Raw genomic sequence first — 19,669 nt, 5'->3', positions numbered from 1 at the left:
CCAACCCCTCCCCACCAGCTCACAGTCTCCCTAGTCTCAGTCAGTCCATCTCCTTGACATCTTTCACTCAGCTTCCACACTGGTCATATCAATTTCCTGAAGGATTGTAGCCAATTAGCAGGTGAGAAGTGACAGTGGAAACTAGAAGTACAGTTTAAACTTCATTAACATTTTCAAAAACATTCACATGTGACATTGTAATAATCACACGAGTAACCATGTTAAATTTAAGAAAGCTTGCTTTTCCTATTACTTCCACATGGTGCTATTCTTGTCACTTCAGTGGAACAAGAGATAACTTGCTGGTTCCCCAAATCTTACTGCTGAGCTGCCAGTGGCAGTCATCCTTTGCGATTTGAGGCCTGTGAAGAGCCTCACAACCCTATAACTAAGAAGTTACAACACAGTTAACAGCTCAGGGTCTTTGGCTTGGCAGCTCATGCTGCAGATCCAGGTTCTGAAGATTTCCCCAAATACATCTGTGTAAAGGCACTGAAACAAGAGGCAGCTTGTAAGGCTTTGACTAAACGCGAGAGACTACAAGTAAATGTCTGAGAAGTGTAAGTGCTTTGGCTAGAGTTCTGACTTCCATATGTGCTTTCTCTATCTTCAATCTCGTGGCCCATCCACAGTTCCTTACTCATCAAGATTCACAAAGCAATTTCCTGCTCTTCAGGGAGGAACTGAGTGACCAAGGCAAGGATTTCCTCTATCCTTTATAAAGTCACAGACTGAGTGTGCAGGCCATCGATGAGGGTGGTGCAAGAGCGTGAGACATCCTGGCACTCGTGAGACAGACTCCTCAAATGTCTGTCTGCAGTGGTGCACACTGCCTGTAGAACTACTGACAGAAACGTACATTGTCCAGTGTTGCCCCAGGAAAGCCCTGACTGTGGATGGCACCCAAGGTGCAATACCTTCATCCAGTGGACCACAGCCTAGTGTGCCAGCTCCCTCTTGTCAATATTTCTCACTGCTGTCTGATTCGCTCAGTTGTGATGTGTGTACCTCATCATGTGACAACTGAGATAACTTGCATCTTCTGAGCTTTACACAGTACAGCACTGCAGAGAGGAAGGTTTGCATCTTGGAAAAAGGAGGATGAGTGAGGTCACCATGGTCTCTGCAGCCAGTCGTGTCATTACTTGAAAACCTCACAATGGTCTCATATAGTTTTAGTTCAGATAGCCTGAGGGTGAGAATCCATATGGTGTCCAGGTACTCAGCCACCTCGCCATCACATTCCCCCCCCATCACCTCCACTGATATGTATGTATGTTTCTGTGCTGGTGGAGGGTGAAAATGTGATGGTGCTTCTTCAGATGGTGCCTCCTCTCAATAATCCTCAACGTCTTCCTGAACCAGTGATCAGAATATTCATAGCCATCATTTATACATAGGCTGAATTAGATTTTTCAAAATTTGCTTTCTAGGAAGGTGAATAAGTGGCTGAAAGAGTTAAGAGCTCCAATGCAATAGCTTATACTTTCCGACCGCAGTGCAGTGAGGAAACATCAACAGTGTTAGATAGGTTGGATGTGGCGATGTGTCATTGTCAGGTGGGATGCTCTGCTTTCTCATTATTGTGTCCAAACGCTAAACTACCAAAGTGAATCTGTCAGCAGCCTGAGATTAACAGAGGAAAGCTACTGAAAGTACTCATTACTGAGTAAGCTGTCTGATGATGTGGGAGGTTTTACAATGCTGGAGTCTGGTTATTGTTTCAAACCTCCAAAACTGCTCTGGAATCTCCAGGAATTGAAATATCATCATCTTAAACTATTGCAAGCAATCCTGGAGAATAATCACTGGGACCCTAAAATAGTTGTGCTTCATTAATTTTCTTCAAACAACTTTAGCTTGTGAATTGCAAAATTTCTGAAGACGAGAAGAAAGCTTTATGACTGCATGAGCAGTTGGAAGTAGGTAGTTATGTCTAATCAGAGTTGCTAACCTTGAGTCTGGTATATTCACTTGCAGTGTGATTGCTGCAGAAAGGTGTAAACGAGTAACATCCAGTTGCTGGGAATGGTTCTTTTCTTTGAATTATTCACACCTAAGTTTGGTAAAACATTGCATAAGACACTCATTGAGCATTATCCCTGGAGGTGTGGCAGAAAGCATCCCTACTGATGTGACACAAAGCTTCTTCTACATTTAATGATGATCTGAAAAGCTTTCAATATTTCCGTCTTTTCACAGCAGCATTTCTCTTTACTTGTATTTGGTTTAAATGTATCTTTCTCGGAGAATTCTCAGCAATCGATTGTGCAATTTGATGATTGGTGCCAAATAGCCTTCTACCCCATTTCACAAAAAAAACACAATTGCAAGGATCTGAATTGTGATTGGATTAAGTTTTCTGCTTCAAGATCACCACCAACTTGTCAAACATCATCAAGTGTAAACACAAGGTTACAATCCCAAGACATATTCTACATCACAGTTCAACTGAAAACTCGACATGCAGCAAGTTTTTGCTGTTGCATTCTGCTACAGCTTACTGCCATCAATGTCTCCAGCATCCATAGTTCTTTGTTGTATCTTTGAAAGAGTCACTCTGCTGTTTGCTATACTGGAATGGCAGCTTTCACCTTGTGGTGAACTGAAAAGTGAAACACAGGTGTGTACTGCGTTGAGGGAAGAGAGAAAGCCACTGGACTGAACACAGAAATCCATTGTTTTAAGAGAATAGATCATGTGACCTTGATCGTTTTGTCTATGACTATGTAACTGAAAACAAATGAAGCAAGGTTTGATCCCAGTATGGCCAGTGGTCCAAAGATAGTTAGTGAATTAAGTTATAAGCATTCTTCTGTTTATGTCTTCCATGTTCATCATTGTTTATGTCATTGATTTTAGAGTACTCAAAAAGTAATAATTTCCAATATTGTCAAGTCAGGGCAATCCAAGATGGCACTTGGAGAAAGGCATGTGCAACTTTCTCAGGATTGCTTTGCATCTCTTTCCAGATTCTAGGAATGCTGCTTTCAATTCAAATGCCCTATGCTCAAAACCTACACTCAACTTAGCATCGTTAGGGTTGGCTTACATTGTTGCCCTTATATCTGTGTAGATTGACATGTTTAGGCATTGAGTAGATATGTAGTAGAAGCAAATAATTAAATAACAACAGCTTCAGTAGAGAGTCAACTTGACTTAGGTTATGATTACAACAGCTTAAGAAAGCATAAAGCAAGAACATAATATTTGACATGACATACCTACTCTCTTCCTCTGGAACTGAATTTATTGTGAATTCTATCATATATTTAACCACCAGAGAAAAGGGTTGTGGAAATGACTTCCATCAAAACATCCATTGCCTTTAAGAACCAAAAGAATTGTGGATGCTGTAAATCAGGAACAAAAACAAAGTTGCTGGAAAAGCTCAGCAGGTCTGGCAGCATCTGTGGAGGAGAAAAAAGAGTGAACATTTTGGGTCCGGAGGAAGGGTCACCAGACCCAAAACGTTAACTCTTCTTTCTACTCCACAGATGCTGCTAGACCTGTTGAGCTTTTCCAGCAACTTTGTTTTTGATCCATTGCCTTTGCTTTCCCACGTTGTATACACTCTTGCACATACCAAGTACTTTGCTTTTATTCCTTCATGGGATGTGGGTGGCCTTGGCTAGACCAACATTTATTGCCCATCCCTAATTGCCCAGAAGTCAATTAAGAGTTACCCAGATTGCTGGGGGTCTGCATCACAAGTAGGCCAGACAAGGTAAGGATGGTTGATTTCCTTCCCTAAAGGACGTTAGTGAGCCACATGGGTTTTTCCTGACATTTGACAATTATTTCATGGTCATCATTAGACTCTCAATACCAGATATTTATTGAATTCAAATTCTATCTGCCATGGTGGGATTTGAACACTGGTCCCAGGAACATTACTTAGGTCTCTGGTTTAATAGTATAATGATAATACCACTGGGCCATTGCCTTTCCTATTCATCACTGAAGGATCACAGATGGGAATGGTCAAGTAGAAAATACATATATTCTCAAGTAATAAGCTTTTAAAAGTTTGTTGAGCCTGTACATTCAGTCATCCAGTCTGTGTAATCTTTAACTTCAACCTCTGAACTTGTGCCTGAATCTACTCAGAGAGTAGTAAGGGAATGGAACGCTTTGCCTGCAACGGTAGTAGATTAGCCAACTTTAGGTACATTTAAGTCATCATTGGATAAGCATATGGACGTACATGGAATAGTGTAGGTTAGATGGGCTTCAGATCGGTATGACAGGTCGGCACAACATCGAGGGCCGAAGGGCCTGTACTGTGCTGTAATGTTCTATGCATGTTACTTGTAGAACTGTTCCCATTTCAGAAGCTGTTGATAACATTGCATACCTTTGCTGTACCTCTGGTGTACTCATCATCACTGTTTCGTGTATCTAGCTTAACAACTGTCTCATACTCAGAGTCAGTGCATGATCTATACAATTGTCAACAAGTAGATAAGACATTACTTGGAGCTGGTGCATGATGTATCTGCTCTAACTTTTGACAAATGCATTTGACTAAGGCAGTATGATACATCAGAGCCAAGAGGATATTTCCTAGGGAAGCTGGCGGCATTTGCAGACTTCACACAGCTGTGACGTACAAATATTGCACCTCCAAGCATTGCACTGGGTTTAGAATTTGAATTGTGTTAAAAAGTCTTGATGGTTTGAACATATTCAAATTTTATCCTTAGATATCATAAGCATTTAAATGAACTCAGCTGTTCTATAAAATATGTATTAATTTGTTTTTTCTTGTGGATAAGACACTTTCCCTCTTTTAATATTTATGAGGATTTAAATGAGTGTCTCTGACACATGGAACACAGTCTACTCAGTCTTATAAAAATCTCCTGCATTAAAAGTTCAAGACGTCAGCAGAATACATTTAATGACGCAATGTTACCAGTCGCAAGAACTTACTTAGCCTTGATCGCTACACAATAATACACTGTTTGCCTGATTTTTGGCCAAAGGCTTAATGTTTTGTTCCTTGCCAATGTTCAGCTAACATTCCAAAAATTCGCATGTGCAGAATATTTAGCTACAGTCTATTTTTCACATATTAGTGAACTGCCTCCCCAGTGGTTTTGTGATCACACAATCCAGGCAGACCGATGAGTCCCAGTTATTATTAATAGCTGGTAGAGAGTTAACTGATTTCATGGGCAGCTGTTGAAGGTTATAAGCAGCCTCATGATTCTGGAATAGAGGAGGTGATTGATAGGCAGGGCAGCTGATAAAGGAGGTCAGGAGTGGTCCTGGGTGGGAGAGAGCCAGGGAAGTGGTTGAGAGATGAAGGCTGTCACTGCAAAATGAAAGGAGTTGCAGGGGCTAAACCCAGATGAGAAGATCTGTGGGGGAGTGAAAACAGTGGGAGTTAAAGCCAAGTATAGAAGCAAGACCACAAGAGAGTTAGAGGAGCAGAATGAGTTAATGGAGGTAAGGGAGTGAACCTGCAGGAGATACAGTGCAAGGTTCATGACCCTGAGGTTAAAAAAAAGTCAACAAAAGAACATGAAAGGGTGATCTGACCAGAACAATAGATCAGAAATTTATTTGTGAGTATTGCAGTTTTAATCTTGTACCTTAAGCTCATAAGGTGTCTCAAACTCAGAAACTGTAACATATTACTTATCAAATTAATAAACAAGATAAGCAATTTAATGTCAATGTTCAGTAAGGCTTTAGTTTATTTCTGTTAAGGTTAATTCCAACTTTATGCAGAAGAATAGGAGATCACCTCTCAGTTCACGTCTCCTTCCATGTGAGAACTCCAGGATTCTTCTTGTTTCCTATTTGTCTCATCAGCTGGAAGTTTTTGCACTCCATATTTCAGAGGTTAAACAGTAGTTGCAGTCAGTGTGGTGTAACCATATCATTGATGGCTTTTCAAGATAGCACATTGCAAGCTATGGTTATCCCTCAACTTAAGCATGTCTAGGTAGGGTGGAAATGGGTGACCACAGTACGATTAAGAGGAACGAGGGAGGTGTGGAGCTGTCCCATGTGTGCATCTCACTCTTTAATCAGTTCTGAATACCAGTGATGGTTTTCCTGGGGAGTACATCTTGAGTCAAGAGAATATGGGGACTCAGCCACATAATGGGCTGAGGAAAAATGTTGAGTAAACAGTAATGATTGAGCATTCTATTGTTTTGGGAGTAGGGCATTATTGCAGCCACAGATGCAAATCCAGAATAGTTTGTTTCCTTGCTGCTGGTGGAGTCACTGCTGTGAGTGATTATAGAATATTCTGATGGGAGAGCACAAACCACCAGAGGTAATGATAAAATCAGCTTGAAAGATCATAGTCAAATAAATGATGCATTCTTGCAAGTGGATTTTCAGCAATGAGAAAAGAGTCTAGCCACCAAGATCTCAAAGATAGTAATCTCAGAATGACTTCCTGTGCCATGTATCATTGAGTATTAAAATAGGAATGTAGATCAGAATGAATGCATGTCTGGAGAAATGGTGAGGGAGGGACAGCTTTAGATTTTTGGCATAATGGGACTGGTCATGGGGATAGCTGAACCTCGTGGCTGCATAGGCTGCACTTAAGTAGAACAAGGACCTATATCTTCATCTATCATTTGCCAGTGCTTTTGAAGATTGCTTAAGTTAGCTTAGCATGGAACCAGTAGCACTAACAGTAATAAATGCATTGCACAAAGGATCAGGAGATACAGATAGTACGACAGTTTAAAAAAAACATTAATATAGTATTATATAGAATAAGTGATCGTACAATGAGATTTACCTTGGGTTTGCAGCACTCAAATGTGAAGACATAGAGCGTGGTAAATAATGCTGGTGACTGAATGAATTTGGTTAGTAGCCAAGACGGGAAGTGGAAAAGGACAGGAGAGAAGCAAAAAGAGAGGAGGAGAGATGAATGGTTGTTAACATAAAAAGAAATCAAGGCATCTTCTGTTAGCATACAGATGGCAAACAAGTACTCAGTGGAGGTATCATCTGACTGGGGACAAAAGAAGTGGTGAACACATAGAGGTCCAGGACATGACTGCAGTACTAAACGTGTACTTTGTGTCAGTCTTTGCCAGGAAAGGAGAAACAACCAGGTTATAATGACAGCTTGTAACTGATGTCCATTTCAAGCCCACCGACTCCCACAGCTACCTAGAATACACCTCCTCCCACCCACCCTCCTGCATAAATTCCATCCCCTATTCCCAATTCCTCTGCCTCCGCCGCATCTGCTCCCACGATGAGGCATTCTACTCCCGCACATCCCAGATGTCCAAGTTCTTCAAGGACCGCAACTTTCCCCCCACAGTGATAGAGAACGCCCTTGACCGCGTCTCCCGCATTTCCCGCAACACATCCCTCACACCCTGCACCCGCCACAACCGCCCAAAGAGGATCCCCCTCGTTCTCACACACCACCCCACCAACCTCCGGATACAACGCATCATCCTCCGACACTTCCGCCATCTACAATCCGACCCCACCACCCAAGACATTTTTCCATCCCCACCCCTGTCTGCTTTCCGGAGAGACCACTCTCTCCGTGACTCCCTTGTTCGCTCCACACTGCCCTCAACCCCACCACACCCGGCACCTTCCCCTGCAACCGCAGGAAATGCTACACTTGCCCCCACACCTCCTCCCTCACCCCTATCCCAGGCCCCAAGATGACTTTCCACATTAAGTAGAGGTTCACATGCACATCTGCCAATGTGGTATACTGCGTCCACTGCACCCGGTGTGGCTACCTCTACATTGGGGAAACCAAGCGGAGGTTTGGGGACCGCTTTGCAGAACACCTCTGCTCAGTTCGCAACAAACAACTGCACCTCCCAGTCGCAAACCATTTCCACTTCCCCTCCCATTCTTTAGATGACATGTCCATCATGGGCCTCCTGCAGTGCCACAATGATGCCGCCCGAAGGTTGCAGGAACAGCAACTCATATTCCGCTTGGGAACCCTGCAGCCCAATGGTATCCATGTGGACTTCACCAGCTTCAAAATCTCCCCTTCCCCCACCGCATCCCAAAACCAGCCCGGTTCGTCCCCTCCCCCCACTGCACCACACAACCAGCCCAGCTCTTCCCCTCCACCCACTGCATCCCAAAAGCAGTCCAACCTGTCTCTGCCTCCCTAACCTGTTCTTCCTCTCACCCATCCCTTCCTCCCACCTCAAGCCGCACCTCCATCTCCTACCTACTAACCTCATCCCACCTCCTTGACCTGTCTGTCTTCCCTGGACTGACCTATCCCCTCCCTACCTCCCCACCTATACTCTCCTCCCCACCTATCTTCTTTTCCCTCCATCTTCGGTCCGCCTCCCCCTCTCTCCCTATTTATTCCAGAACCCTCACCCCATCCCCCTCTCTGATGAAGGGTCTAGGCCCGAAACGTCAGCTTTTGTGCTCCTGAAATGCTGCTTGGCCTGCTGTGTTCATCCAGCCTCACATTTTATTATAGATAATGGGAACTGCAGATGCTGGAGATTCCAAGATAATAAAATGTGAGGCTGGATGAACACAGCAGGCCAAGCAGCATCTCAGGAGCACAAAAGCTGACGTTTCGGGCCTAGACCCTTCATCAGAGAGGGGGATGGGGGGGAGGGAACTGGAATAAATAGGGAGAGAGGGGGAGGCGGACCGAAGATGGAGAGTAAAGAAGATAGGTGGAGAGGGTGTAGGTGGGGAGGTAGGGAGGGGATAGGTCAGTCCAGGGAAGACGGACAGGTCAAGGAGGTGGGATGAGGTTAGTAGGTAGCTGGGGGTGCGGCTTGGGGTGGGAGGAAGGGATGGGTGAGAGGAAGAACCGGTTAGGGAGGCAGAGACAGGTTGGACTGGTTTTGGGATGCAGTGGGTGGGGGGGAAGAGCTGGGCTGGTTGTGTGGTGCAGTGGGGGGAGGGGATGAACTGGGCTGGTTTAGGGATGCAGTGGGGGAAGGGGAGATTTTGAAACTGGTGGCTTGGGGACCGCTTTGCAGAACACCTCCGCTCAGTTCGCAACAAACAACTGCACCTCCCAGTCGCAAACCATTTCCACTCCCCCTCCCATTCTCTTGATGACATGTCCATCATGGGCCTCCTGCACTGCCACAATGATGCCACCCGAAGGTTGCAGGAACAGCAACTCATATTCCGCCTGGGAACCCTGCAGCCATATGGTATCAATGTGGACTTCACCAGTTTCAAAATCTCCCCTTCCCCCACCGCATCCCTAAACCAGCCCAGTTCATCCCCTCCCCCCACTGCACCACACAACCAGCCCAGCTCTTGCCCCCCCACCCACTGCATCCCAAAACCAGTCCAACCTGTCTCTGCCTCCCTAACCGGTTCTTCCTCTCACCCATCCCTTCCTCCCACCCCAAGCCGCACCCCCAGCTACCTACTAACCTCATCCCACCTCCTTGACCTGTCCGTCTTCCCTGGACTGACCTATCCCCTCCCTACCTCCCCACCTACACCCTCTCCACCTATCTTCTTTACTCTCCATCTTCGGTCCGCCTCCCCCTCTCTCCCTATTTATTCCAGTTCCCTCCCCCCATCCCCCTCTCTGATGAAGGGTCTAGGCCCGAAACGTCAGCTTTTGTGCTCCTGAGATGCTGCTTGGCCTGCTGTGTTCATCCAGCCTCACATTTTATTATCACATTTTATTATCTTAGGTTGTAATGACACTGGGGTTGTTAGGAAACTGTTTGGCCTAAAAATTTATAAAGAGCAAGTAGAGGCCATAATCTTCTAATGCTCCCTAGATGGAAAGGTGGTGCCAAAGAACTGAAAAATTATAAATATTATATCTTTATTCAAAAAAGGATGTAGTATTCTAAAATGCAGCATCTACGGACTAATTGGTTGTGGGAGAAATTTTAGGATGACAATCTGGAGCAAAATTGACATTTGGACAAGTGCAGATTAAGTAAGGAAAGCCAACTTAGATTTGTGAAAGGTAAATCATGTTTCATTAACTGGATTGAGTTTTTGGTAAGGTATCTGAGGTGGTTGATGAGCGCAATACAGTTGATGTGGTGCATAAGAACTGGAAGAAGATATTTGATAAAATGACATATGATAGACTAGTTAGCAAAGTTGAAGCCATGGAATAAAGGGGATACAGGCAACTGGATATGAAACTGGCTGAGTGACAGGAATGAAAGATCATTTTGAACAAAATAAAACAGCAAGTTCTGGAAAATGTGTCGTGGAAGAAACAGTGTTACTATTTCAAGTCCATTATGATTCTGTTTTGGAATTGCTCATGGGACTGGAGGAAGGCAAACAGTCTGGGACCCCAGGGGCCAGATTATAGATTTTCTTGATCTTTATTAAAATGAAGGAGGAGCAAGATTTTAGGGGTGTCGAGCACCATGTCAAAATTTGCAAGTGACTCAGAGCTTGGAAGTGTTGTGCACTATGAGGAGTATTGTAAAGGTGCTCAAGGGATCATGGGCAGGTTGACAGAACAGGCAGACATGTCAAAGATGACATTTAGTGCTGAGAAGTTTGAAGCAATATATTTAGGTTGGAAGACTGAAAACTGGCACTATAAAAGAAAGAGCAAAATTCTAAAGGAGATGCAAGGACAGAGATAGCTGGTGGCATTGTATGTTGAGAACATGATTAAAAAGGAATATTAGATCCCGGCTTTATAAATAGAGACATGGTATACAAAAGCAATGAAATAATAGTAAATCTTTTTAACACATTACTCAGCCTCAACTGGGGGCCCGTGTACGGTACTGGGCAACTCATGTTAGGAAAGAGATGAAGGCATTTAAGGTAGTGCAGAAAAGTTTAACAAGGATTTTCCAGAGATAAAGGATTCCACTTGCATAAATAGATTGAATTTGAGTTTTGCTTCTTTTGAGCTGAGAAGGTTGAAAAGAAATTGTACATGTTCAAACTTGTGAGAAACCTTTGTAGATTAAAGAGTGAGAAATCATTCTAAGTGGTAGAAGAATTGAAAGCTATAAGGCACTGGTTTAAGGCAATTGATGAAAGTAGTAAAGGCCACATGAGGATAAACCTGTTTTGCGCTGAATTGTGAGCATTTGGAATGTACTTCCTGAGAGTGGAAATGAGGCAGAAACAATAAATGCTTTAAAAGGAAATTGGTTAAACATCTGGAGAGAAAAAAAAATCAATGTTACTCTTCCTCACAATTCAATAGCTTTCTTGCTGTGAGAGAGGATATCCTCACTGACCTTACATTGGTTTCACTGCTGTTCTAGAGTAGGTATCATTTTATACATATCCCCATTTATTTTTATTTTCTTAGGTTTTTGTGTATTACTTCTACCAAGATCCTGATAGTGCCTACAGAAACATGGTGGGTACAGTTAACTGTAGCAGTAGCTATTTGTATTTGTAAGGACAAGTCCACAGAGTATTTCACAGACATGTTTGCAAGAATGAATGCTAAACTAAGGTGAAGATTAGGAGAGGTGACCAAATGCCTTGTTCATGGAGGTAAATTTTAAAGAATAAATGGAGGCAAGATGCTGAAAAGGCAGAGGGATTTTGAAAGAAAGCTCAGGAGCCTGAGCTGTCTTGTGGAGATTCTCAAATATTGGGCTGTTTTAATAAAGGACTACAAGTCCCTGTTAAGCTTAATGTTGTCTAAGCAACTCTGGTAATGTATGACTATTCTAGTTATCTGGCATGTATGCTGAAGTATATGATGCTTGAATTTATGGGAGAGTTGCGCTGGACAGAACCAAATATAATACTCAGGATAGAAGAAAGTAAAGGTTTTACAGGGAATGAAAACAGCAACTGTGTGAGAAGGAGCAATTGACAACGATCAATAGCTGATGTAGTGAATTAAATGTCAAGTATTGGGCATTTAAAACAATGTAATTGGGAAAGAAATACTTAGAGAAAGATTTCTTGCCAGTGCGGATGCTGATGGAAATGAGACTGAAAAGGAATCGGGCAATGTTGACGGTTCGGCATTTAAGGAAATGACTGGATATGGCAGAGCCAATAATTGAAGCCATGAGAAGACAGAAAATCAAAGTAATGGTAACAGAGTGCCTGTGAATATGATTCAGTGAATTCAAGTTGGGGGAAGTGGTTTTGGAATGATTGGAGAACAGGGCGTTTGGAGGAGAGAAATTAAAGGGAACAAAAACAAATTGCTGGAAAAGCTCAGCAGGTCTGGCAGCACCTGTGGAGAGAAATCAGAGTTAATGTTTTGGGTCAAGTGATCATTCCTCAGTGGCTAATGGGAATTGAGCTAGAGATTGACATGAGGTGGGGAGATCTCAGTTTAGAGGCTGACAGTCAACACCTAGGAGAGGAAAGCAGGATGTTTACCCATAATGATTTTAAAAGCGAGACAACTGGGACAAGAAAGCGTGAGGATAAGAAGACCACGATGCTGGAGAAGTTACTGGAAAGTCAAAGCATGACTTAGTGACTCAGACATTCTTCCTTTGCCTTGGTTACACTGGCACAGATGAATCAGGGATTGGTAAGGAATTGACACCCAAAAGCCAGATCTTAATCAAAGCCAGACTGTTAGTAGGTACCTCTTGCTCTTGTTAAAAATGATCCTTAGTATCTTGCTATGGTATTTCATTTAGGTGAACTCCCCTGCCCTAGCTAAAGGCTCCAATCTGGAACATTACAAGAAAGCCTTTGCCAGGCAACGTGCCAAAGATCTTTCCGAACACGCTGATATCATCCTTGCCAAGGACAAACAGATTGAAGAACTGAGGCAAGAATGTCGTGATCTTCATGCAAAACTGGGACCATCAAAGGTAAAAAAAAAACTTCTTTCAGTTTTATAATACCATCATTGACAAGAGAATTTTTGCTGTTCAACAGATTACCTAGATTACCTATAAGAATATAAGAAATAGGAGAAGATTATGGCTGATCTTTTACCTCACCATCATTCTTCAAACCTGCCTTCATATTCATTATTGAGTTTAAAAATGTCTTTCTTAAATACTTCGCAAGTTCAAATGTGATGGTTATGTTCTTACACAAAATTGGACACATGCAGGTCTACTCACACGTATAGAATTTGCATTTGTAATTACTTGTATTACTCAAAGCTGCATGGAAGTAAAATGAACATAATGAGACAACCACCAAGAGTAAGCCCTGTATATCCCCAAACCATTAACTCATTATGATAAAGAGCTGAATGATAAGAAGTACAGAGTAGTACAAACTTCAAGCGCTGTTGGACGTTTCATTCCTATCACTAACAGCTATGGGAAGAATGCTCCACCACCACGTGAGTAGAGAAAAGTCATATAAAAGTATCAAGGAATTACAGAAATGGAAAACTAAAATTCACGATTTGTCAGTTCTAAACATTGTTGAATTAATTCATGAAATTCCTCAGTCTGATTTACAGTGTCCTCTGCTTTCTGAAGTTTGGGTGTTGTAGCGTGACTATTTTGCGAGTCACTGCTGAGTGTGTGGAGCTTGCCCTCTTCTGGGCGTACTTGCTGTTAAAGGAGAGCAATCAAACTGCTCAAGCAGTATTCCACAGAAACAGATCGTTCAGTGCAACAGGTTTGTGCCAGTATTGGTGCTTCACACAAGCAGCCTCCTCTCATCCTACTTCATTTCGTGTGTTCCTCTTCCAATTCCCTTTAAATGCACTAATTGCTCCATGTAGCAGTAAAAGCTCTGTTGCAGCAACTCTCTGAAAACCTAAGTTTCTCCTGAATTTATCATTAGGCTTATTAATGACTACCTTATGTTTATGGGACCTCGTTAAGAACAGACATATCGTCGTCTTTACAATACAGTCACCTCAATAAAACTGTGATAGAAGCATTGATCATGATGCTGGCAGACTGCAAAATGATGAAAATTTATGGAAACAGTGTAGTGAATTATTTTCAGAAAGATTTAAAAGTTGTTAGGCAGGCAAATGAAATGTGCAATCAGAACAGAAAATACCAGAAATACTCAGCCAGTTACACAAAATTCCCAGTCAGAGGAAATAAATGTTTCCTTGGATGCATTTTCTCGGTTTCAGTGGAAATAGTGACGGTATTTTCTCATAACTACAGAATTGTATTCCTGATGTGGCTCCTCGTGGGGTAACTGCAAAGAAAATAACCAAATTTAGTCAATGACCCTCAAGATGAAAAGAATTATCAGCTAGATTCCACTTTTTATAGTCTACACTTTAATAGGAGTCTTCAGAAAAATAGCAAATGACACATGAATAAACTGACAAACATATTTCAATTGAAAAGTTAAATTTTGCTTTAGGTGTTTGATATGCTGAGAAGAGCAAAGAACAATCCAGCATTGAGACAGGCCCTTCGGCCCACCATGCCTGTGCCAATTCCTAATCCCTATTTAGACCCAGTACTTATTGCCCATAAGTGGTTTCTGTCCTTTGTTTATCTCCATTTCATGTGTCTGTCAATATACACCTTAAACATTGCTAATGTGCCTTCTTCCACCACCAGCACTGGCAATGCATTTGAGACATTCACCACCCTATCTGTGAAAGATTTTCCCTCTATGTCTCCCCTAATTTTTCCCCGTCTCACCTTGAACCTGTGCCTTCTTGGAATTGACTTTTCCACTGTGGGAAAAAGCCTCTGACCATCTGCCTTTTCTGTGCCTGTCATAATTTTGTAGACCTATATCAGGTCACCCCTCAGCTTCCATCTTTCCAATGAAAGCAATGTGAGTTTATCCAACCTCTCATAACAAAAACCCTCCAGATCAGGCAACATGCTGGTAGACCATCTCTGCACCTTCTCCAGAGCATCCACATCCTTCTGGTAGTGTGGTGATCAGAACTGCATGCAATATTCCAAATGTGACCTAATTAAGGTTTTATATGATTGTAACATAATTTGCCAACTTTCATATTCAGTGCCCCAGCCAATGAAGGTAACCATGCTGTCTGCCTTCTTGACCACCTTATTCACCTATGTTGTCACTTTTAGTGATCTGTATGCATGCCCAGATCCTTCTGTATGTCAATGCTCCAAAAGGTTCTGCCTTTTATTATATAATTAACACCTGAATTTGATCTTCCAAAATGCTTTACCTTGCATTTGGCTGGATTAAAATCTACCATTTTTATGTTCTATCTATTTATATCCTGCTATATCTTTTAACAATCCTCCACATTATCTGCAACCCTAGCAATTTTGGTGTCATTTTCAAACTTGCTAATCAGACCACATTCGTTTTCCTCCAGATCATTTACATAGATAGTTCAAACAACAAAAGCCCCAGCACTGATCCCTTCAGAACACTAATAGTTACTGACATCCATTCCGAAAAACACCCTTCCACTGCTGCTCTCTGCCTTTTGTAACCAAGATGTTGAGGTGCTGTTGTTGGACTAGGTTTGACAAAGTCAGACGTCACACAACACCAGGTTACAGGAGCATCAGGAGCTTTGGGAGTGGTGCTCCTTCATCAGGTGAAGTGTCACCTGATGAGGGAGCAGCGCTTCGAAAGCTCATGATTTCAAATAAACCTGTTGGACTATAACCTGGTGCTGCGTGACTTCTATGACCAAGCCAGTTTTGTATCCATCTAGTCAGCTCACATGGATCCCATGAGACTTTACTAATACCCTCCACCCCAACCTTAAGTTCACCTGGACCATCTCTGATACCTCTCTCTGCTTCTGGGACCTCTCTGTTTCCATCTTTGGTAAACACCTGGAAACTGATATCTATTTCAAGTCTAACGACTCCCACAGCTCCCTAGAGTACACTTCCTCTCACTGACCATCCTGCAAGAATGCCATTCCCTATTCCCAATTCCTTCAACTCCACTGCATCTGCCACCAAGATGAGTCATTCTACTCCCGGACATCCCAGATGTCCTCGTTTTTCAAGAACCACAATTTCCCCTCCACAGTGGTTGAAAATGCCCTTGACTGCATCTCTCACATTTCACACAAGACTCGCCCAACTTGTCCCCGGCTCCTTGACCTGTTTGTCTTTTCTCCCACCTGTCTGCTCCTCCCACCTCACTGACCAACCCCAACCCCCACTTCCTACCTACTAGCCTCATCCCTTGCCTCCTTGACCTGTCTGTCTTCCCTCCCACCTACCTGCCCCTGCCTCTCAACTAACCAACCCCCATCCCAACTCCCTACGTACACTCACCTTTACTGGTTCCTCCTTGACCTGTCCATCTTCTCTCCACCTATCTGCTCCTCTATCCACCTTCTATCATTGCCTCCCCCCGTCTCTGTTTATTTCAGGGTCCCCTTGCCCCCCTCCATTTCCGAAGAAGGCTCCAGACCCAAAACAACAGCTTTCCTGCTCCTCTGATACTGGCCTGGCCTGCTGTGTACATCCAGTTCTATACTTTGTTATCCCATGAGACTCTATCTTTTATATCAGCCTCTCATGAGGTACCCTATCAAATGCTTTACTAAGGTCCATGTAGACAACATCCACTGCCCTTCACTCATCTCTCATTCTTGTCACCTCCTCAAAAAACTCAGTCAAGTTGGTGAGACATGACCTTATGTGACAAACCCATGCTGTCCATCTTTAACAGGTCCATTCCCTTCCAAATGTGAATAAATCCTATTTCTCTGTATCTTATCCAACAGCTTACCCGCATTGATGTCAGGCTCACCAGCCTGTACTCATCTGAATCATCTGTTTCCCCTCTTAAACAAAGAAAGAACATCAGCTTTTTCAGTCCTCTGAAACTTTACCTGAGGCCAAAGAGGATGCAATGGTATCGCTTAAGGGCCCAGCTATTCCTCCCTTGCCCACCACAGTATCCTGGGATAGATCCCATCTGGCCTTGGGGACTTGTCTACCTAAATCCATTTCAGGGCATCCAACACTTTCTCCTTCATTATGGTGACCTGCCCGAAAGTATTCACACACGTTTCCCTAACCTCAACATCCCTTCTGTTCCCTCCCCCCTCTCCACTTTGGCGAATACTGATGTGAAGTACTCATTAAAGATCTCACCAACTTCCTCTGGCTCCACACATAATCTTCCTTCATCATCCTTGAGTGGGACCTTCTCTTTACTTAGCTACTGTCCTTAAATAAGTATAAAATGTCTTGGGATTCTCCTTAACCCTGCTGGTCAGGGTAAGGCTTGTGCCCCCTTTTAGACCTCCTAATTCCTCTTTGAGCTCCTTCATACTTTCTCTATATTCTAATTAAACATTTTACTTGCAATTAGCTTAGGTATACGTTTTTGTTTGACTAAGCTGATAATTTTCATCCAAGGTTCCCAAATCTTATCATTCCTGCCCTTTATTTTCACAGCAACATGCTGGTCCTGCTTTCTAATCAAATGGCCTTTAAAAGATTCCCGCCTGTCGGCATGGATTTATCTTCAAACAGTTGCTCCCAATCCACATTCTCTAATTCTTGTCTAATGTGGTTATAGTTGGCCTTTCCCCAGTTTACCACTTTCATCTGAGGTCCACTCTTGTCCTTATCCATAAGTATCCAAAAACTTACGGAATTATGTCACTAGTCCTAAAATGCTCCCCCACTGAAGCCTGGCGGGCTTGATTCCCAATACCAGGTCCAGAATTACCCCTCCCTCATTGGACTGTCCACATTCTGTTTGAAATATCTCTCCTGGAAACACTTAAAATATTGCTCCCTATCCAAATCCTCAGCACTAAAGAAGTCCCAATCAATATAGGCGAAGTTAAAGTTACCCACCACAACAACACTGTTATTTTCACAGCTTACTTGAATCTTGTGAAAGTGCAAGGATTCGCATCACATGCCACATAAATGCGACAAGACATAGCTACAGAGTTGCACAGCATGCTGTTCTTTATTTTTGCAGCGTAGATCAATGACTTTCACAATCAGTAATCATTATCAAGACATACTTCTACAAGCCCTGTCTTGCTTGGGTCATGACTGTCCTGAGGTGTATATTTTCATTGCTTCTTTTCAACTGACCAACCAATCACACCATAGTTCACAATTTGACTACTTCTGAGAACATATTCAGCTCTTTTGCTTCTTTGAGCCTTTCATTCAGATTTCCAGACTGTTTTTAATCCCGCTCACATTGTATCTTCAAGAACTCCTGTCTCCTTTTCCAGCAAACAGAAAAAAACTGATCCCTTCCTGTGAGTGATTACCTTCTCTTGGCAAGAATTCTGTGTTCATCTTTCTGCTTTCTGTTTGTACCTACTGATTGCATTTTCCCTTCAGTTCTTTGTTTGTAGCTCTCCTTGGTTTTATACTGTTGCATGGTTTATTGCTCAAATTTCCCCCTGCTGGTATTGATTCCAGGTCTGGATTTGCCAGATCACGTGAACAAGTATTTTTTCTTATATACAAAATTGATTCCTTTAAAAATTCTCAAAAGTAATTTTTAAGCAATTACAGACTCTACAGATGTTTCCTTACTTTTGCTTTCCAGTAAAAGATCTTCACAATTGGACTATTGTGCCCCAGAACACTTTGCTAATCAGGTATTTTTCAATATTGTGGAAAGGGAAATAGGGCATAATCTCATAAATAACAAAGTAATAATGATCAGTTCATCTGTTTGTGATAATATTGGTTGAGGGATATGCATTGGCTAGGACATTAGAAAGACCTCTCCTGTTTCCCATCCAGTTGTGGCCAAGGGGATGATTTGTGTCATTTTGAGCCAGTAGAGGAGGCTTTGTTTTAACATTTCATCTGAAAGACAGCAACTGTAATAGTTCAGTCTTTAATAGTTCGTGATGGGATTGTTAGCCTGGTTTATGTGCTCATGTCTAGAGTGGGGCTGTGGTTCACAATATTTTGGCTCAAAAGGTGACAGTGAGACTAACTAAGCCATGATGACATCTGAGTGAACAGAACAATTACAGAATTGAAATATGTCAAGTTGAGTTGATATAAGTGTCAAAGCTTTGTTATTGACCTTAGAATTGTGTATTCAGGAGGGGAAAGTCGATTGAGACCCCTTTTTCCAAATTTGCTGTTTGGTGTTGCATTTTGATACGACACATCAGGGCAGGACTTGTACACCTAATGGTAGGATCCTGGGGAGTGTTGCCAAACACAGGGATCATGGGGTGGAGGCTCATAGTTCCTTGAAATTGGAGTCACAAGCAGACAGGTTGGTGAAGAGACCAAGTGGTACACTTGCATTTATTGGTTTGTGCATTGAGTGTAGGAATTGGGATGTCATATTGTGGCTGTACAGGACATTGGTTAGGCCACTTTTGGAATACTGTATTCAATTCTGGTTTTTCTGCTGTAGGAAAGATGTTCTCAAACCTGAGAGTTTGCAGTAAAGGTTAATAAAGGTGTTGGCAGTGTTGGAGGGTTTGAGCTATAGGGAGAGGCTGGATAGGTTGGGGCTATTTTTCCAGCAGTGTTAGAGGCTGAGGGGTGACCTGATACAAGTTTATAAAATCATGAGGGGTCTGGATAGGGTGAATAGTCAAGATCTTTTTTCCAGGGTAGGGGAGTCCAAAACTAAAGGAAATAGGTTTGAGGTGAAATGTGCAAGATTTAAAGGGGAGCTAAGAAGCAACCTTGTCACTCTGAGGGTGGTGTGCATATGGAATAAGCTGCCAGAGGAAGTGTTGGAGGCTGGTGCAATTAGAACATTTAAAAAGCATCTGGATAGATATGAATAGGAAGGACTTAGGGTGATATGGGCCAAATTTAGGATATCTGTTCGGCGTGGAAGACTTGGTCTGAAGGTTCTGTTTCCTTGC

At 42.7% G+C, this 19,669-nt stretch overlaps 1 protein-coding gene across 7 annotated transcripts in view; it reads left to right on the top strand.

The window, feature by feature from the left end:
* Nucleotides 1-19,669, top strand: part of LOC125464533 (RIMS-binding protein 2) — a 218,364-nt gene that overhangs the window by 55,175 nt on the left and 143,520 nt on the right. For all 7 annotated transcript variants that reach the window (XM_048557017.2, XM_048557015.2, XM_048557016.2 and 4 more), the window contains one exon: nucleotides 12,582-12,758. In XM_048557017.2, coding sequence (XP_048412974.2) covers nucleotides 12,582-12,758 — 177 coding nt within the window. The remainder of the gene's footprint in view (nucleotides 1-12,581; nucleotides 12,759-19,669) is intronic.

Source organism: Stegostoma tigrinum, chromosome 27, assembly GCF_030684315.1.
Source record: "Stegostoma tigrinum isolate sSteTig4 chromosome 27, sSteTig4.hap1, whole genome shotgun sequence".
Taxonomy (NCBI): domain Eukaryota; kingdom Metazoa; phylum Chordata; class Chondrichthyes; order Orectolobiformes; family Stegostomatidae; genus Stegostoma; species Stegostoma tigrinum.
Note: the sequence above shows the minus strand (reverse complement) of the source record. Positions and strands in the feature narration are given on the sequence as shown.